Source organism: Colossoma macropomum, unplaced genomic scaffold, assembly GCF_904425465.1.
Source record: "Colossoma macropomum unplaced genomic scaffold, Colossoma_macropomum, whole genome shotgun sequence".
Classification (NCBI taxonomy): domain Eukaryota; kingdom Metazoa; phylum Chordata; class Actinopteri; order Characiformes; family Serrasalmidae; genus Colossoma; species Colossoma macropomum.
In genome coordinates this window covers 3190884-3212780 of record NW_023494788.1, presented here as the reverse complement: position 1 = coordinate 3212780, position 21897 = coordinate 3190884, and the positions used below count along the sequence as shown (strand labels likewise).

General features: G+C 40.4%; 1 protein-coding gene across 2 annotated transcripts; it reads left to right on the top strand.

Annotated features, from left to right (window-relative positions):
• The first annotated feature begins 1418 nt into the window (after positions 1–1418).
• On the top strand, positions 1419–21571 carry csnk2a2b (casein kinase 2, alpha prime polypeptide b). 2 transcript variants are annotated; one of them, XM_036568058.1, is made up of 12 exons: positions 1419–2318; positions 8298–8409; positions 11376–11477; positions 13256–13306; positions 13831–13890; positions 15174–15257; positions 15592–15702; positions 16493–16594; positions 16945–17045; positions 18019–18170; positions 18784–18866; positions 21083–21571. In XM_036568058.1, the coding sequence occupies exons 1-11, from the start codon at positions 2215–2217 to the stop codon at positions 18858–18860; spliced, it is 1056 nt and encodes a 351-aa protein (XP_036423951.1). In that variant the 5' UTR covers positions 1419–2214; the 3' UTR covers positions 18861–18866; positions 21083–21571. The 2 variants fall into 2 exon arrangements, with proteins under 2 accessions (XP_036423951.1, XP_036423952.1); XM_036568059.1 differs by having other exon boundaries at positions 1421–2318; positions 18022–18170.
• Positions 21572–21897: the final 326 nt, after the last annotated feature.

Genomic DNA, 21897 nt, shown 5'->3' with positions numbered 1-21897 from the left:
TCTCATGTTTCCAAACGGTAATTTTACAGGAGAAGGAAAAACATTATGAACTCGTAATGGAAGTTGAGGTAAAAGCATTTTTTCCAAGTAATTTTGGACCATTTTTGTTGGTCTGTTCATGAAATTTGATCTTACTGCAAAGCGAAACTGGCGCAAAAAAAATGACACAAATGGAGATACATTATCTCATATAATACGATAAATAATAAAAAAATGAAGTGACTGATTTTGGTACATAAAATAATTACATAGTTATAATGTAAACAAAGTTATTCAGAGTGGTTTGGTGTGAAATGTTTTGTTCTACAGAAACTTACTGAGTCAGAAATTTATTTGACGGTTTCCTGATGGGATCTAAAGGTGTTCCACAGGAAACTAGTGGTCTCTACTGGAAAGTATTAAGCCAATCCCCATTAGAAAGGTTTTAATCCTAAGGATTAAGTTTCTAATGGACTATATATATACATACATACCGGTCAGGCATAACATTATGACCACCTCCTTGTTTCTATGCTCATTGTCCATTTTATCAGCTCCACTTACTATATAGGTGCACTTTGTAGTTCTACAGTTACAGACTGTAGTCCATCTGTTTCTCTGTGTACTTTGTTAGCCCCCTTTTACCCTGTTCTTCAGTGGTCAGGACCCCCATGGACCCTCACAGAGCAGGTACTATTTGGGTGGTGGATCATTCTCAGCACTGCAGTAACACTGACGTGGTGGTGGTGTGTTAGTGTGTGTTGCGCTGGTCTGAGTGGATCAGACACAGCAGTGCTGCTGGAGTTTTTAAACACTGTGTCCACTTACTGTCCACTCTATTAGACACTCGTACCTTATCGGTCCACCTTGTAGATGTAAAGTCAGAGACGATAGCTCATCTGCTGCTGCACAGTTTGTGTTGGTCATCCTCTAGTCCTTCATCAGTGGTCACAGGACGCTGCCCACAGGACGCTGTTGGCTGGATATTTTTGGTTGGTGGACAATTCTCAGTCCAGCAGCAACACTGAGGTGTTTTAAAAACTTCAGCAGCACTGCTGTGTCTGATCCACTCAGACCAGCGCAACACACACTAACACACCACCACCACGTCAGTGTTACTGCAGTGCTCGAGAATGATCCACCACCCTAATAGTACCTGATCTGTGAGGGTCCATGGGGGTCCTGACCACTGAATATCGACTGAAACAATGTGAAAATATATATTTTTTTAGTCGATAAATATTCTACAAGTATTTCCCAAAAATGTAAAAAGTATTCTGAATACTGCCTTTTACAAATGTAACTTGGACTGAATACAGATACTGAATTTCTGTATTCTGAATAAGTATTCGCAAATATCTATCTATCTATCTATCTATCTATCTATCTATCTATCTATCTATCTATCTATCTATCTATCTATCCTGAGTGTCCACTCTGTAGGGTCTAGGGAGTAGGGCGTAAGCACTCTCACATCTGAATGAAACGCACCCTAAAAAATACTAAGATGGGTGGCAGCACTTTGCAGTGCGCATGCGCAGTATGGGATTTGAGACTATTTCCTAGTACACAAACGCTCGAGTGTTCTTCCAGGTTACTATACTACAACCCGTTTCCCTGCGGAGCGGAGCCGAACCCGGGCAGGGGGCGTTCCTCAAGAAATAAAGCCAAAAAACAAGAGCAGGAGGCTCTGCATGGGACTGCGAAGGGTTTGCACGACTCTCCCCCTCCCTCGGTGTGATAGAGACAGAGAGCAGGCCAGCTAACAGCAGCGGTCTGCACTCCTCCTCCTCCTCCTCCTCCTCCTCCTCCTCTCCAGCCGGCTGGACCGAACAGAAGAGCCGAACGCCACTGCACGCCAGCCTCGCTACTCCTGCTCTGTTCTGGAAGCTGCTGGTGGGATTTCTCGCTGGACCTCCACAGTTAGGATCTGGGATTTGAAGCTGACTGGGGGTGGGGGGGTTTAACCGGCAGTAATTTAACCAGAGAAACCCCCCCGCCTGCCTCCTGCCTCCTGCCTCCTGCTCCGGGTCTGGCTTCATCTTCATCTTCCTCTTCATCAGCAGAGGCGCTTTCATTTCTGTCTAATCAGAGCTGGTTTTTCAGCTGAACTTGCGCATTCAGCGTTTGGAGGTCAGTCTCTGCGGTCTCTGCCTTCTTCTGCGCTTCCCTCGGATCCTCGGTCTTAGCAGTAGCCGCTGCGCCGTTAGCTCCTCTCTCTCCCGGAGCCCCGCCATGCCCGGCCCGGTGGCCGGCAGTAAAGCCCGAGTTTACGCCGATGTGAACACCCTGAAGAGCCGGGAGTACTGGGACTATGAGGCTCATGTGCCCACCTGGAGGTGAGAGACCAAACTGGGAGAGACAGAATAGTAATCGGTTGCGTTGTTTTATTTCTCCGTGCTGGTGTTACGCCCCCCAGTCCATCCCCCTGTATTACAGCCCACCACGGTGTAGGGGCTATAACAGCCCTGTTAGAGTTAGAGAAGGGGGATCATCTGTCTGTCTGTCAAACTGTCTGTCTATCCACGTGTCTATCTATCTATCCATCTATCTATCTATTTGTATATTTATCTGTATCTATCTGTTTATCTGTTGGTCTCTATCTGTCTGTCTATCAAACGGTCTATCCATCTGTCTGTCTATCTATCTATTTGTTTATCTGTATCTATCTGTTTATCTATTTGTCTCTATCTGTCTATCTATCAAACCGTCTATCCATCTATCTGTCTATCTGTCTATTTGTTTATCTGTATCTATCTATTTATCTATTGGTCTCTTTCTATCTATCTATCTATCTATCTATCTATCTATCTATCTATCTATCTATCTATCTGTCTGTCTGTCTATCCATGCATCTGTCTGTCTGTCTGTTTGTGTATTCATCTGTATGTCAGTATCTGTCTGTCTGTCTGTCTATCTATCTATCTATCTGTCTGTCTGTCTGTCTGTCTGTCTGTCTATCCATGCATCTGTCTATCTGTCTGTGTATTCGTCTGTATGTCAGTATCTGTCTGTCTATCTATCTATCTATCTATCTATCTATCTATCTATCTATCTATCCATCCATCCATCCATCCATCCATGCATCTGTCTGTCTGTCTGTGTATTCATCTGTATGTCAGTATCTCTCTATCTATCTATCTATCTGTCTGTCTATCTGTCTGTCTATCTATCTGTCTGTCTGTCTATCTATCTATCTATCTATCTATGTCTATCTGTCTATCTGTATCTATCTATATGTTGATTTGTCTGTCTATATATCTATTTATCTGTATATCTGTCTGCCTGTCTTTCTATGTATTTATCTGTTTGTCTGACTTTATATATTTTTATCTATGTATATCTGTCTGTCTGCCCATCTGTCTGTGCATCCATCCATCCATCTATCCATCTGTCTGTATCTGTGTGCCTGTCCATCTTTTCTACATATATGTAGTTTTGTCCTTATCTACACGTCTGTCTATTCTGTCTATTTTCTCTCTCTCTCCACCACAGTTTTAGTTCTCCCACCTATTTAACTCTAATGAAGGCCTCATTGAATGAGCTCTTCAGGCTATGAGCCACCTTCTGAGTTTTCTGAACATTAACAGGCAGCAGTTTCAGTCCGTCTAACTGTAGAAGTAGCAGACAGCTAAAATGAATCGAGCAGAGATGACCCCACGTTTAACTGTTTTGGTTTGGTGCTGTTGGGTGTGTGGCCTCCCCCTCTGCCTCCACGGCCGTTCATGCACTGTAGAGATTAATCTGTAGTTCAGAGTTTCTCTCCTCCAGTGTTGCCGTCCACCTGCACTGCACAGGTTCAGCTTTCCTGCTCCTGAGTCACATAATTAGAAGCCGGTCAGGTTCTCCTGGAGCAGATTCCAGTGTGAGAGCAAGGAAACACTGACCTGTACAGTGAAGGTGGCCTCGTATGCAAAAATGTGCACATGGTCAAATGACATGCTTTTTGTCTTTTTTTGTTGAAATGAAAATTATTTCAGAAGTGTGTTGTGCACAGTACCTGTTTATTTGCTGAATGTAACATATTGGCAATTTCTATTTGTTTTTATTTTAAGCCAACATGTTAAAGTCAACGAATAAGTAGATATACAGCACTAAAATATGCAGGAAAAATGCTATATTTAAGCTTGTTCTCTATAGAGGATATATTAACTTATCTTCTGGGTTCAAACTTTTGCATACAGTTGTAAACTGCAGGGCTGGATCTTGAAACATTGCTGCATTCATCACTCACGGCGTTAGACCCAGTCTGTAGGATGTGATGTCTAGTACAAAGTTTTTAATCACTTATTGTGTTAATAACAGTTGTGATATTGTTTGATAACTTCTGTCGCATAGTTAGAAATAGCAGTATTTTTAGATGATATTTTTTTATGTTTTTTTCACAACAACAGGCAGTTATTTAGAGATGCAGCATCAGCCAATTAGCCATTATGGCTAATTCTGATTTCTTTACAACCATTTTTTTCTTTTTGGACACTTTTTACTAGCTTTTTTGAACTTAAAGCTCACACTGTGTGGGTTAAATTAACACATGAAACAATCCAGCACGTTTCTGTTACTTTCTACCAGCCAAAGTCACAATATAAACTATTATTTGCTCTGTAATGGGCCAGACTGGTATTTAAATTCTTGAAATGAAAAACCAGTTGCCTATTTAAATGACATGAAGCTAATAAAAGTACATTGAAAGTAAGACATAAATGCATGTATATATATATATATATATATATATATATATATATATGTATGTATGTACATATATATATATATATATATATATATATATATATATGTATATGTGTATATATGCATTATTTATATATATATATATATATATATTTAAAATGCAGATAAAAGTAGTTTTAAAGAAAACATTATCAGTATTGACTGACCTTAAAGGCTTCAGCATCAGCACTGGTATCAGAAAAGAAAACAGCTGTTCGGCCTTCTCACAATGTAATGATCTATTTATAGTGATGTGTTGTCAGATGATCCCCTGTGAGATTTGATTAACACTTTTGTAATATGAGGCATTCTGAATATTCATTTTGATGTTTTATACCTTCCTACTAACTTTTTGAACCCTGTGAAATCATTGAGCACATTGAGTCATATTGAAGTCACTGTACACAAAAACCTGCAGCACAGTGGCTTTATATTACTGAAAACAGTGATTGTAGACTTTTGAACGGTAGTGTAGCTCCTTCCTGCGCCGTTCGTTGGAATGTGATCCTTCTGCACTGAGGTTTTGTTTACGCTGCTGTTGTCTGTCTGCACAGACATCCGGTTTGAGTGACGGACAGAAGGCTTCAGCAGTGGGGTTTGGTATGAGGGGTGTTTGCATTATGAGCGTTACCGCTTTGCGTAGCGTTTATGTGTGTGTGCTGCACGTTTCACGTTCTGCAGCGGGATCGATGGCGTGTGATGGAGCTGAAGGAGGAGCTGACGTGGATTGATGGCTGGATTGATGGATGCAGGCAGCATGTAACTGCAGTGCTGTTGCATGTGTAACACTCACAAGGCTTCATCTGGCCACTTCTGGAGACCCTTAAAGGAATAATTTGTCATAAAATCAAATTTACACAGTTTCCCCTCTTTAACACCAATGTAGTATCAGCCAAGACATGTTTGGTGTCTGAAGTTTTGCTCTAAAGCTGCAAGGCTAATGTACCTAACAAGTAATGGAGGCTTATATATACCATTTAGCACACATTCTGTCCTAAAACTAGATTTAAAGTGTTTTTGTCGTTTTGCAGTGTCCTGTAATGCAGCATTATATCTTTCAGCCTCGTCCTTCTGACAGAATTCACAATATTATGATTGTTTTTGTGTTTTATCAGTATTTTCTCACCCATACCCAGCATATATTACACTGACACATCATATAAGCTTTGGGAATCCCTGTGGTGCCAACCAGTCCTGACTGCTAGCCTAGCCACTGAGCAATAGGCTAATAAATACAACCCAGCTAGCAACGTGTACCTCGGTTGGCAAACAAAATTATAATGAAAACTCAGATTCTGTCTTTATTCAACACAAAATGGTCAGCAGACATGAGTTTTCACCCTTTCGTCGAGAGAAAAGAAGCCAGACTGAGATGATCGTTAGCTAGATAGCCAGCTACATTGCTAACTTTAGCCTTTAGCTTGTTGTTCTCATAAGACGAATCATTGACATTGATTCATTCTCTCCGATGTAAAGATGATTTGAAGATAGTTAGCTACTACAGTTATACAGCTGCATTAAGATATTGGATAGCAGACTGGTGGAAGTGTCGCTCACTCGCTGGCCGGGTTACTGAAAGACGGGTTTGGCCTCTTTGCAGATGGACTGATGCGTTTAGTCTCCTGTCTGGTTTGCAGGTGCATCTTGTGTGAGATTCTGTCTTTATTCAGCACAAAATGGCCACCAGACATGAGTTTTCACCTTTTCGTCAAGAGAAAAGAAGCCAGACCGAGATGATCGTTAGCTAGATAGCCAGCTACATTGCTAACTTTAGCCTTTAGCTCGTTATTGTCATGTGACGAATAATTGACACATTCATTCTCTCCAGTGTAAAGATGATTTGAAGATAATAAGCTACTACAGTTATACAGCTGCATTAAGACATTCAGCTAACTAGCGGTAACATTAGCTACCTGCCTTCCAAACAGCCCCAGAAAATCCAACTACCACTCGCTGCAGAACCACAAGTCCAAAGGGGTGGAGCCGGACCTGATCCAACTCCACCCACGTCTTCTTTTCATTGGTCTAAAATCATTGCATTTCTATTGGTCTTTAAACTGGTATGTGTCGCTTACGTTTTCCACCTACGATGTATTTCATTGGTCCACGCTGTCGCGTTTTTACCTGTGGGAAATCCGCAGGTGTTGCCGGTGTTTTTGTTTTTTGTCTCAATGTTGCTCCGTCCTGAACGCCACAACACAGCCTTTATAATCGCTCACGATTCACGACGTTCACGCTCATTCGTCAAAACTCGAAAAGCTTTTTTCACATCCGGTACAAAGTCCGTTCTGTAGGCCTGCATCTCAAAGTACTTCTGATAGACAGGTTCTAGTTGAGAACGCTGAACGTTTTTAAACACTAGAATGGACATTTGACCGGTCAAAATAACCCACATAACTGTGTTTATCAACTAAATCCTGGAATTTCATAAGAGAGAGAAATTGTGTGTTCTGTACTGACTTTCACATTCGCACTTGATTACATTTTACTTTAATCTGACGGGCATGTATAGTGGGGCAGGGCGGAGTCTGATTTAGTTCAGACCAATTAAAACACGACATAGGACGAGTTGGATCAGATCCAGCCATACCCCCTGGACCTTTGGTTCTGCAGCGACGACGATCTCGAAAATCCACCCTAAAGCAGTTTTCTTATTCAAAAGTTTCTTCTACGATCAAGATGCATAATCAGAAATGGGTTATTCTAATCTTTAAACAGAAAAATCTCACACTAAAGGCTGCTGTGGCACCACTGCAGGATGAGAGTTAGCATGTTTACATCAGATTGAGTAATAGTCCAGTTTTAGTGTATTAGGGTTATAGATAACAGTGTGTCACACACTGACAGAAACCATGTAATCAGGCCTGTTAGAGTTTACTTAACAACTCCACACGGTTTGAGGCGACTGTGTACTGACATGGAGTTAGCACCAGGCTAAATGGTGCCATATAAGCTTCCATTAGCTACATTAGCCTTGTAGTTCCAGTGCAGAACTAAACAAGAAGACTAAAGACACCAAACATGTCTTGGCTGATTGACAACATTTGGAATAAGGAGGGAAATTGTGTACATTCGTTTTTTATTCCCAAAAAAGTGCTTGAAGATATTTTTGTGTGTAACAATAGATGTGAGTAAATTAGCCACCAATGAAAGGAAAGGGATTCTCTGGCTATTACTTGCTCTAAATTGCACATCTCTAGTAAGAGTGGGTGAAATGAATTGCTGTGTGGTTGGACAGGCTGGGTGGGTCATTTGGACGCACTAGAACGACAGAATGGTGGCTCTGACCTCCATTATTATGGTCAGGCAGTGGTCTGTCAGGCAGCGGACTGGCACTTAAAATGCTGCGTTTGGTTGTGCGTGTGGTTGGAAGTGTCGCTCACTCGCTGGCTGAGTGACTAAAAGACGGGTTTGGCCTCTTTGCAGATGGACGGATGCGTTTCATCTCCTGTCTGGTTTGCAGGGGCTTCTTGTGTGTGGAGTGATGAGGCTTTTAAGAACAGCTAATCAAAACTGGCGGCTTTCTGCTGCTGCTGTTGTTGTTGTTGTTGTTGTTTTTTTTTGTTATCTTGTCTCTTTCTCTCCTGCAGTAACCAGGAAGACTACCAGCTGGTGCGAAAGCTCGGCCGGGGGAAGTACAGCGAGGTGTTTGAGGCGATAAACATCAACAACAACGAGAAAGTGGTGGTGAAGATCCTGAAGGTGAGGATCACTGAAAACATGCACACCGCACTTCAGTGTTAGGGCTGCGTGATATGGACAGTATATCAGTATTGTGATTGTATTGCATTGGTGAATCATTAATAAGGTGAGGTTAAAGGGGAATCACACTAATCTTTCAAAATTTCTGCAAAGCTCAAATGTTGAGGTGTAAATGTCATTCAGAGTGGTTTGATGTGAAGTGGTTCATTTTAGAGAAACTTATAGAGTCTATAGATTTCTTTACAGTGGTGGTGATGGGAACCAGTGAGTCAAGATGTCTACCATGCAAATATAGACATTTTATTTACTATCGAGAGCTACCAGTGAACCTTCATGTATCTTCTGTTTTTATGTTATTTTGTTGATGGCAAAATAGTCATAAATCTGGAAAAATAAGTTTTCTTTGTGGGTTATTTTGCTTCACAATACCCTGTATATACCTCTCCACCATGAATGTATTTTAAAAATATATATTTTAGGCCAAAATCTTCGCAAAGCTTGCATAAAACAATGACTCAGGCATCGTAACTATTTAATGTATTTTTTTCTGATAGTGAGCTTTTAGAGGCATTAAACTCTTCAGATGTCTGGTTCCTGTCACCACCACTGTGAGCAGTTGTAACTCTGTAAGGTTCTCTAGGACAGAACATTTCACCCTAAACCTTTCTGAATGATTTTGTTTACATCCAAACCATTTAAATATGCAGAAATGTTGAAAAAATGGGTGGAATTCCCCTTTAAAGATTGCCATGACCAAAATGATTTACTTTTGTTTGATCACATGAATATCCTGACTAATCAAAACACCCGTCTGTAATTGTGGTTGGTCAGGATGCTCACAGCACACAGTAAAAACACTGTGATTGGTCAGAGGCTCATTTGCATATTACAGCCCTTTGCAACAGCAATATTACCAAAGTCTAAATCTTCTCAATCAACAAATGATCTACTTAGCAGCCCTAATGCATGTTTGTGTGTGTGTGTGTGTGTGCGTGTGCGTGCGTGTGTGTGCGTGTGTGTGTGCGTGTGTGTGTGCGTGTGTGTGTGCGTGTGTGTGTGTGTGTGTGTATGTTTATGAGGAAAAATTGAATACAGTTACTTGTGCTCTCATTTTTAACTTAAGTCTATTGATTTTTGAACTTTATCTGTGAAGCTCTCACCTCATGACCAATCCGGGCTCAGGCCTGGCTGAGCTCTGGTTCAGTGCAGCTGATAATGTGGCACGTTATTCATGATTGGATTAAGTCTAAAAAATCTGCTGTTTTTCATCAGCTGTTTCAGGGATTAAATCCAGTTTAGGAGACTTTTAAAAAAGTAAGAATTCCAGGTGATTCAGGTGAATTGAGGAAGTAAATTCAGTTCAGTGTGTATAAAATCTAACTGCATCATTTTAACATTTAAATTTAAAGTCAGCTGTAACTCCTGAGCCATACGCTGGGTTTGGTCATCATATAGGCTGTTATCAGGTATGGCAGCCTGTCTGAAGACAATTTTAACATTAGGATTTATCTTTATTTTTCAATTTTGTTTTAATCCGTATAGTCGTACATGCACATTGTGTGCAAAAGTTTGGGTGCCCCTGTTTGAATGACACATTCTGTTGATCTTCTGAGTGAAAGAGTTAAAACATCTACAGAGAACACATTTCTACACATTTTAATGCACAGTTATTATTTATTTGCTGAATTTATTGGGGGGAATTGGGGTGGGGGGGCATTATATGTGGCCTGTGCAGAAGTTATGACACATTTAATATTTTCTTTTTATTTTTTTCCAATATATTAAACTCAGCAAATAAATAGAAATTGTGCGCTAAAATTTTGCGGTAAATATTTAAGTGTTCTCTGTAGAGGTCGTGTTAACTAATTTTCACTTAGAAAACCACCGAAACGTGTCATCTGACAGGGATGTTTGAACTTTTGCATACAACTGTATATCGCACTTCTAAGAAAACCTCATCTCTCCAAAACTGCTGCTTAGATTTTAATGTATGTTAAAGTACAAAGATTTGAATTTAAGTAATTTTGGACCATTCCATTTTTGTTCTAATGTAACACAATGGACAGGTGGCGTTTAAAAAAATATGTAAAATATCGCTGTTGTCGGGAGAAAACCTCATATCTCCAAAATAGTAACTTTGCAGGAGAAAGAAAAACCTACTTTAGTTTTAATGTAAGTCAGTGGAACCAGACTTTTTTCCAAGTCATTTGGGGTCATTTCTTTTGGTCCCTTCATCATGAAATTTTGATGCAATGTAAAGGGCAACAGGCATTTCAGATTATGTCAAAAACTGAAAAACATCAGAAATGGAGATGTGAGATTTTCTTCCAACAACAGCGATATGTAAAAAAAAACAAAAAAAAACGGTTATTGTTCCAACAGTGCAGTGACTACATCCTGTTTCACTTAGTATGGCTAACATACCATTGCTGTTGAAAGAAAACCTTGCATCTCCTAAACCGTAACAGTAAGAAAAAATAAGATACACATTTTATAGGATAAAAAATGTTCTTAAGATCTGATACTTAACTTAATATATTCGTTTTTATATGACCATTTTCCAAACTCTCTTTATCCCTTAGAATTAAATGGGCCGCTTTTCTTACTGTGCCTTTTGGAGTGATATATGTAAATGACCTCTGTTTTGATTGGTTGGCCTGTATGATGCCTCATGCAGAGCAATCCAAGCTGAAACACCTCTTATAACTTCAGCCTGAATGGGCGGGGCTAAACTGCAGTCGGCTGAATAGGCAGATGTAGATACATATGTAGGTTTTTGTGACATCACAAAAACAGTGAACTCCAAATGGGCTGATTTGCAGCTTATTTCCATGTGTGGACTGAGGAGTTTCTATTGCGTCCAAACTAAAAATGAAAAAAATGAGATTTTCTTATTATGGTACTAATTTGTTTATTTTCTTTGTGCAGTTATGATATGTTGCTTTTGTCCTCGCTCTCTGCTGTAGCCTGTCAAGAAGAAGAAGATCAAGCGAGAAATAAAGATTTTGGAGAACCTGCGAGGGGGAACCAACATCATCCGGCTGGTGGACACTGTGAAGGACCCAGTGGTATGTCGTTCTGTGGTTCTGCGGCTCTGTGTTTAGTTTCCTCTCCAGTGGTCCTGTTTCTCCGCTGGCTGCAACTGCTGCCACCTAAATGACTCGACCAATCAGAGCGCTTCAGTTTCCTCCAGGAGGAGCTGATTCGCTTTGTGTGAAAAGGGGCTTCTCTTCTGGGTGGGTGAGCGAAACCACGGGAGATAAACGAGCCTTTCTGCCTCAGAGCTGCAGCTGGGAATCTGAGGCTGATTTAAGGCAGGAAGCAGTTAGGCTGGGTTTCAGTGGCACAGCTGCACTGAATTAACCTTAGAAATTACAAGTGTATATGGACCTCCCATCTAAAGTTCAGACACCTAGCTTTACAAAATGTTTTGAATAAATGATGTTTTGTTTGCTGCAAATATCAAGGTCCACATAGAACATCGATGTGCTTTTATGTACCAAAAATGATCATAATGAATTTTTATGCAGCCTTTCTTTATCCTTTGAAATTGAACTGGCTGCTTTTGTTACTGTGCCTTTAAGACTGATGTACACCAATCAGGCATAACATGATGACCACCTCCTTGTTTCTACACTCATTGTCCATTTTATCAGCTCCACTTATTATATAGGTGCACTTTGTAGTTCTACAGTTACAGACTGTAGTCCATCTGTTTCTCTGATACTTTGTTAGCCCCCTTTTACCCTGTTCTTCAGTAGTCAGGACCCCCCATGGACCCTCACAGAGCAGGTACTGTTTGGGTGGTGGATCATTCTCAGCACTGCAGTAACACTGACGTGGTGGTGGTGTGTTAGTGTGTGTTGCGCTGGTCTGAGTGGATCAGACACAGCAGTGCTGCTGGAGTTTTTAAACACCTCAGTGTCACTGCTGGACTGAGAATAGTCCACCAAACAAAAATATCCAGCCAACCGCATCCTGTGGGCAGCATCCTGTGACCACTGATGAAGGACTAGAGGATGACCGACACAAACTATGCAGCAGCAGATGAGTTATCGTCTCTGACTTTACATCTACAAGGTGGACTGACAAGGTAGGAGTGTCTAATAGAGTGGACAGTGAGTGGACACAGTGTTTAAAAACTCCAGCAGCACTGCTGTGTCTGATCCACTCAGACCAGCGCAACACACACTAACACACAACCATCACGTCAGTGTTACTGCAGTGGTGAGAATGATCCACCACCCAAATAGTACCTGCTCTGTGAGGGTCCACACACAAACATATATATATATTGAGATGGAATTTATCATGTAATGATAAAATATCATATACATATTATATATTTATATTTATATAAATGCATTGATGTTCACAAAATCAGTAAATTCAAAGTAGGCTGTTTTTATAGCTTAGTTTTCATACAGGGACTGTAGGGGTTTGGAGGGAACGCTACATTGTCAAACTTTCAGAATGTTAACATCCTACATCAGACTCTGTAATACTTCATTCTCACTGTTCTACAGCTTTCTCAGTCAGTTTCTTACGGCTCGTCATTCTGAACACAGAAACATTTCTACGCTTTACTGCTTCCTACTAATGAGTTGAAACCTATAAAGTTGTGGAGTAACAGATCTTATCAGAATTAGTTTCTACATGTATTTGCAACACAGTTAGTTTAATATTACTGAAAACACAGTGTTTCCAGACTTTTGAACAGTGATGTATATAGTTGCAGTTTTGATTTAAACATATCTGCTCTAATGATTGTTTTTCCTTCTCTCTCTCTCTCTCTCTCTCTCTCTCTCTCTCTCTCTCTCTCTCTCTCATCCTGATCTGCCTGCAGTCTCGAACGCCCGCGCTCGTCTTTGAATGCATTAATAACACTGATTTTAAGGTAGACACACTTTCACAATTTCAGTACACTTTTACAATCAATAACGTCAATAACGTTGGAGTTTTTCTAGTTCTGGGCAACATCATCTGTACAGTAGTGTGTACAGCATTGGTGTCACCCACCAGTATTGATTTATTTTTTATTTTTAGTGTTACTGATAGAGAACAAACTTAGTTAACTGCTTTGTATGTCATTTAATGGGTGCTTCAGACGATGCTGTGATACTGAATACCTGACACCGTCATATGTTTGTAGAATGGTACGATACTGAATTTTATCAGTTTCATCCAGCAAAAAGAAAAAGTTCCATTAAAGCTCCGTTGTGGAATTCCTGCTACCGAATTAGCTCTAAGAGGAGGGAGAGAGCACTAAGGGAGGATTTCACTTTACTTTACTTCACTTCATTGTGCCATTGAAATCACACATTTAGGGATTTGTTGCCTGTAAACTGGGAAATCCTCCTCTTCATATGTGTAACTGCAGATATTTCTTTGACAGCTGCGCTTTTCTCGTCCCTTTTTTAGGAGCTGTACCAGAAGTTAACGGATTTTGATATACGCTTTTACATGTATGAACTACTAAAGGTAAGAAAGGAGCTTTCCTGCTTTGTATTCTGAGGCCAGATTCTCAAAACACTTATTACAGTCATAATCCACCATCATATCTCAGCCTTGAGCATAACTGGCTGCTCCAGCAATTCTCAGAACATTTTTGCCACTACGTTGTCATGTCTTGTGTCTTACCTGTGGAGGTGATTATGGAAAAAATGTAGGACCAGGTCAGTGCAGAGAAGATAAAACCTATAAATATTCATTCATTCATTCAATTATTAATTCATTAATTAATTTATTTTTAAAGACTTAACAATAAAAGAATAGTTCAACAAAAATCAAATGTAACCAATTTTCTGCTTGCCCCAGATGTAATGGGCCAGGACATGTTGGGAGTCCAAATTTTGCTTCTTTAGTTCAGAACTGGAGCTACAAAGCTAATGTTGCTAACAAACCCTGGAACTCAATAGTCACCCAGACAGCCCAAATGTTTTCTGTAAAAATACATGACCGAAACTTATCTCAGCCCACTCAAACCACATCCAGCTCTTCAGATTAACAGATTTTGACATCGCATAGACTTGCTGATGTAGTTTAGAGCACAGCACGACTTCCTGTGAACTATAAAAATGAACAAAACACCAGGGCTGATATTCACTAAGTAGGCCTGATCTTAGATCAGATTCCTCTGTTTTTTATGATCGTCATTGTCACAGATGAATGCAGATCCTGCAGTTTACAATAGCAGCCCCCCCAGTTTAGTTCATGTTTATAGCTCAGAGTAAGTCATAAGTGTCCTAAACCAAGTTTAGACAAGTTTTGATGATGTATTTTTACAGAAGCAATTTTGATGACTATTGAGTTCTAGTGTTTGTTAGCTGCCGAATGCTCACAGCTCCAGTTCCTAACAAAACAAACAAAATTTGGACTGCAAACGTCTTGGCTGATCGACTACATCTGGGGAAAGAGGAAAATTGGGTAAAGTTTTTTGATGAACTATTCCTTTAACAGAGCAGTGACGAGCCATGCAGAGCCTTTCTGAGATTCCAGAATACGTTACTGGATAAAGATGAACAAGGAGCCTTTATAAAGACTTAAAAAAAATATGTGGCATATTTTATATGCATATCAATTTTAGGGTGTATCAGACTGTTTCTTACTGTAACTGAGATCTGTAGGAGAATATTAAACATGCATTATCATCCTGCAAATTGCAAATTATAGAAACATTATATATATATGTGTATTGAACCTGAGTAATCGCTACAGCTTTGTGTGAGTTTAAAAGGTTTAAAGTGTGTTTATGTGTGTCTCAGGCCCTGGACTACTGCCACAGTATGGGTATCATGCATCGTGATGTGAAGCCCCACAACGTGATGATTGACCACCAGCTGAGGAAGGTTCGGTCATTTGGTGTTTAACACCTGTCAAATGTTTCAAAATGCTCTATTAAACATTGTTTTTAGCATTTTTTGGTTGGAGGCAGTTTATTAGTGTATTCCTGGTTGCAGTCAGTACTTCTTCCCCCCATATTAGCCAGATGTTTAGTTAGATGTATTAGCTCGATGTTTTCTGTGCCAAAATTCAGCTGTTAAAATAAGGTCATGATGTTTACTGTCCACCAGGTGGCAGTATGGAGTCAAATCTTTGTTTCATGAGCCTCATGTTCTGTTTCTGGCATCGCTTTCTTTAATACGGGTACCTTACGCTGTGTGCATGTGTGTGTGAGAGCAGCTGAGACTGATAGATTGGGGTTTGGCCGAGTTCTACCACCCCGCACAAGAATACAACGTCAGAGTGGCGTCCCGCTACTTCAAGGGTCCAGAGCTGCTGGTGGATTACCAGGTCAGTTCTGCATGGATAATCTGACAGGTTTCAGGAGAATTCCACTGATTTCTTTTTCATAAAATTTCTGTATAATTATTCATTATGGTGTAAACAGTCAGTCACTGTGGTTTGATGTGAGATGGTTCATTTTAGAGAAACTTACAGACTCAGATGTCTTTACAGTGGTGGTGATGGGAACCAGGGGTCACGAGGTCCACAACACAAATATAGCCATCATATTAACCACCCAGTGAATGTACATATGTCTTCTGTGTTTATATATGTTCTGTTGGGGGACAGTTCCCTGTATGTACCTGTCCACCCTGAATGTATTGAAAAAAATAGGCACCGTAATTTCATGTTATAACTTTCTGTGAGGGAGCTTTTTTGGAGCCATTGAACTCTTCAGACGTCTGGTTCCTATCACCACCACTGTGAACAATTCTGACTCAGTAAGTTCCTCTAAAAAAAGAGCATTTTTACACCAAACCGCTCTGAATTATGTTTACATCTCAACCATTTAGTAATGCAGAAATTTAGGAATTCCATTTAAACTCTAGTGATGGTCAAATGCTAAATTGATTTTCTTTCCTTTTTTGCTTTATAGTAATAATAAAAGAAAAAAATATTCCTTTGCTTTGCTTATCTGTTCCCATCTATGTCCACAATTTATTTTCTGAAATGATTGTCATACAGTTTCTATTGCCTTTAATATCAAAACATTTATTTTCAGAAAATGAATCAGGCTGGAGCAGTATGCTATAAAATAAATAAATATGTGTATTTATGGGTTTTTTTGCTCACACAGATGTATGACTACAGTTTGGACATGTGGAGTCTGGGCTGCATGCTGGCCAGTATGATCTTTCAGAAAGAGCCATTCTTTCACGGCCAAGACAATTATGATCAGGTGAGTGACCAGCAGCTGCTCCTGCAGGCGCTAGAGACAGGGCTGTGCAGTGAACATGAGTGATATAGACTCTATTCTAAGACTTGTTCTTGCATGTCGGCTGTCACACACCAAACTGCCCAGGTAAATTCTTGAAATGCTTGCCAATTAAAATGTTTCTGATCCTGATTTTAACCTTGATGACCGAACTATTTAAAAAGCTTATATAGGTGTCAGTTCACATGTGATATAACGACTGTGATGTGATATAATGAGTCCAGTTGGTTTCCTACATGGACTAATATAAACATGGCATGAGCTCCGTGATGGTAATTATATGGCGATTGGCTGATGTTTTGCTTTCCCTGCAGTTGGTCAGGATCGCCAAAGTTCTCGGCACAGACGAGCTCTTCGGCTATCTGCGCAAATACCACATCGAACTGGACCCTCGATTTAAGGACCTGCTGGGCCAGTGAGTACCAACAGGGGGCGCCTTGGGTGCTGTTTTTGTGTTCTTTCAGCTGGGGGGTCAGATGGAGAAGGGCTGAGTCATAGTAGGACTTAGTTTCAGTGTCGGGTTATAGGATACCATTATGGGTAACTGTGAACATGTAGTGCAAGATGTGAAATGATTCAGCTGCAAGGATTTAAAGTTGAAACTGCAAGACAGGACAGTCCACTGTTTAGATTCAGGACCACCAGGGTGACTTTGTTACAGTAGCTGTGTCTAAAAAGAGCTACAAAAATATGATGTGGAGTTAAACTGCAGTACATATGCAGAAGAGAGAGCGTGATTGACCTTTGAATTTTCTTAAAATGCATTAATCTGATGTTGCAGTTCGTTCCTATAGTTATATTTTGTATTTGGTTTTTATTGGCTGTAATTTTTTCCTTGTATTGTTTTTGTATTTCTGCCTGCATGTTTTAATCTTATAAACCTGTTTTTAAGAACTGCCATAATTATTATTATTATTATTATTATTATTATTATTATTATTGTAGTTGGAATATTGGTATTGATGGGTTTTGCCAACAGAAAATGCTGAATCTGACATCAGAGGGGAAAAAATGACTGAATCCAGTCTAGTATTATTACAACATAAAGTATTATTACACTTATTGTGTCATTGCTACTATTTCTGCTATTACTCCTTACAGTGGTGGCTCTCTGTCCCGAATGGCCTCTGCACAGTCCAGTTTAGCCTTTTTCATACTAAATCGCACCCAGATCTACCAATGAAGTCAACACAGTAGGGGGCCTAAGGCTGAGCCGTGTGGGACACCATAAAGCTGAATCATATGTGTTAGAAAAAACACTAAATTGTTCAAACTGTAAATTGCAGTTCATAATCAGTCCAGGAGACTGGGACTGAGCACAGCTGTCGTGTGTGATTGTAAACCCAATATTGTGTGGTTTAAACTGGACATGCTCTTTCTTTTTACTGTAGGCAAACGCGGAAGCGCTGGGAGCAGTTTGTCCAGACGGAAAATCAGCACCTGGTCAGTCCTGAGGCTCTGGACCTGCTGGACAAACTGCTGCGCTATGACCATCAGCAGAGACTGACTGCCACAGAAGCCATGGAGCACCCCTACTTCTGTGAGTTACCACATCTTAGCCTTGTGTGTTGAGGCTGATTTATACTGTGTCTGCTCTGTGTTCGGTGAACGTGTGCAGATGTCGTGTGCTGACGTTCACATTGGTGTCTGCCCAGATATTTGCACCCAATGTGAACGTGGGCACTAGGCGGCAGTGTGCAAACCAGAATGTGCAGAAGACGAAGAGGAAGTTCTCACGTTTCTTTTTAATACTCACTGCGCTGTTTGTGGATAGGTTGTATAAATGTTTGTAACATCGCTTCTCTTCTGCCAGCCCATCTTCAGACTTCATTTGGTGTTGCTCTAGTTCTGGTCCAGGAGAATCAACCGTAATTACTTCAGTGTTGACAGGCATATAGGGTTTGAATGAGAAACAATAGCTGCCTTGACCTGCAGGAGGGACGTTAGCCATTGGCCAGTAGGGAAAGGCTGAATCAGAGTCAGAATAGCTCAGTATGGTAGTTGCTTCATATTAATATCAGTGTCCTGCCTTTACAAAAACTTGTGATGTATGAGCCACAGAGAGGACACCGTTTGATGAAAACCATGCAAGAATTATACAAGCAGATTGAGCAGGTCAGGATGTGACCCACACTGCTTTGATTTCTCTTTAGATCCAGTGTTGAAGGAACAGTCTCTCACTAATGCAGACAGCACTGTAGGATCAGGAGGATCTAATGCAGCTCGGTGAAATCAGGTAACCTGCAAAAACATCACACCTTTAACTCCCTTAAAAGTGTTGTTGTTGTTGTTGTTGTTGTTGTTGTTGTTTTGCTGTACTGTTTAACTGCACAGTATTGTGCAAATGTTTAAGGCACCTGAGAAAATTTGATTAAAGGAGCTGTTTTTCTGGGCAGTAAGTGTTTTATTTGTTTGAAAAAAAACACTAATATTACAAAAGAAATACAAACAATATTAATACAATAAGCAGTGGTTTTATGTATGTCTTTGTGGTTCAAACATCTCCTCACGGCACCCCAGTATTATTTGTAGTCATCATCCAGTACCTGGTTTGGCTAATCAGTACTTCATTATGTTAAATCAGGTGTGCTGTTGGTGAACTGAACAAAACTATGTGAGGACTGGGAGCATCGGGGAGAAATTTGGAGCCAAACCTGTGTTCTGTGTTCTAAACAGCTTTGAAAAAAAAAATCTTATTACTTTTTATTGCATTCAGTTTGTTTACATTATGTTCATAAAGATATAAACACACTTGCTGCCCAGAAATAGTTTTAAAACTGTTTAAAACTTTAAAACTAAAAATTTTTTTTTACAGTTTACCTCCATAAATTTCCAGGACCTGCCGGTGGGTCGGAGCTTTAAGATGTAACAAGCCTGTGATTTTAAAGGGGCTAAAACATAGTTACATAATTAACTACATAGTAATTTAAATTACATTAAATTTATCTTCCATATCCACAGATTTTCAACATTTATTTAAATGTAAAAAAAAATGGAAACATGGCAAAAATGTTAGAGGGTTTTTCTTTCTGCAAAACAATACAGTAACTTTTCATCAAGTTCAGATGATTATAAAATATCTCCTCTTCTACTTACAAACTCAAACGTAAGAATCTGCACTTTTCACAAACTTATTTCATTGAGCTTAGCAATAGTTTGTATGATATTGCAAGCTTCTCTTATCAGTAATAACTACGAATTCTAAAGGCCAATTTACAGCCAAGGTAACAAGTTTTGCTCGACAAAAAAACAAGATGTCAAGAGATGTCGCAGCACTGTAGGCTTTCATAATCCTGCGCCGGTGACAAAATGTCAGAATCAACTTCATCTGTAGTTCCTATGAAAACCTGTATGACGATGCAGCTGCTGAAAACAGCTGCTACAGTGAAACTGCATTAACAGTAGGGATTTAAAGCTGCGGGATCAATACAGCAAACAGAAATACTACTTGTTTTCCACACACGTGTATGTTTCAATTGGGAGTTTTTCTCTGTCATTCAGGGTTGCCAGATTCACAAAATTCTGGTTAGTCTGAAAGTGCAGTGCGGGGGGAAATTACACTGTCGTGGGATGTGTTTTCTGCCTGGACTGTCTTTTAAAGTAATCGCAGTCGCTGAGAAACGTTTGAAAATGAAAACAAATCGTCTTATGAATATATATTGATCGTGGTTCTGAATGGCTGGCAACCTGTTCTGTTTCTGACAGCGGCAGAGCAGCAAGAAGGTAAACACGCCACACAGCCGCACACAGTGACCACGGCAACAGTCTAGAACGTAGAACTTTGAGTTTCTATCCAATCAGAGTGCACGACAGCGTCTGCGCCCTTACAGATTTTTTGATATACAAGGTCTGCGACACCCCAGATGGAAATTTTGTCTCTTTTACATCATTTTAACAAGGACCTCGTGGCACAACGGTAGCGCATCTGACTCCAGATCAGAAGGCTGCGTGTTCAAATCACTTTGGGGTCAGTCGCTTCTGTGTGGCGTGACTCATGACTATTTGGGGCAATCATGGGCTGGAGGTTAGGGAACTGGCCTTGTGACCGGAAGGTGGCCAGCTTGATCCCCTGAGTCGACAGTATGTGACTGAAGTGCCCTTGAGCAAGACACCTAACCCCCAACTGCTCCCCAGGTGCTGTGGATAGGGCTGCCCACTGCTCTGGGCAAGTGTGCTTACTGCCCCCTAGTGTGCGTGCGTTCACTAGTGTGTATGTGGTGTTTCACTGCACAGGTGGGTTAAATGCGGAGGTGAATTTCCCCGTTGTGGGACTGATAAAGGGTAACTTATTGTTACGCTTGTTGCCTGGACTGTAAATTGGCCTTAAGGGTTTAGTTACAAGATCCAAGATTGTGTGTTTTAGTATTTATTTATTTACTTAGCCTTCACTATAAACTTGATGCTTATTGTTTACTAATTTTATATTTCCTGCCATTTTTTTTTATCTTTCAGAAATATGAACAGAACGTGTTACCTCAACTTTTAACCCCTCGTGGCAGAAACCTCTTAAAGTGTACAGTGGAAGGTGGATCAAAGCAGCGTTGACCAGTTAACACCTTTTTTTGGAGTCGCCCAGTCCTGCATACACTCGTACACACACAACCACAACCACACACACACAGGCGCGCCGTCTCTCTCCGTGTCAGTCAGGGTTGGTCTGCCTCCTGAAACAGGCCTCGAAGGTCATGAAGATGCCCCACTCCCCCTTTATCTAAGTGAGAAACTGAAAGGAATATTCCCCCGAATGTAACGCCCCCCCCTTCCTCAATACTCTGACCCCTCCCTCCTTTAATCTAAGCATGGAGAGCGAAGAGCAGATTAGGCCCCGCCCCTCCCTCCTCGTTGGTCTGTCTGTCTGTCTGTCTGTCAGTATTCAGACCCCAGTCTGGTGTCTATGCACCGCCGTACAGAAGTGGCGTGGTGGACCTGATATAACTTCTTTTTTTTTTTTCCTTTTCTTTTCTTCTTGCTCTAGGTAGAACGATATTAATGACAATAAATGAGTTTTATTTAGACTGATGTGTTGAGTGAGTTTTTATTGCTTGTGCTTGATGAAGAAGAACTATTTATTAGACATGTGCCAGTATTTAGTAACTCGGTATACAGCGATATTGAACACACACGGTAACGTTATCGTAAACACTGCGATTTGGTCAGACAAGCTGAAGTTTCACCTGAGATTTCTTGAGCATGAAGAGCAGCTCTGCTTTCATTAACTCCCACTTCGACCTCACGCTCTGATCACGTTAAATAGCTCTTCCTCTGAG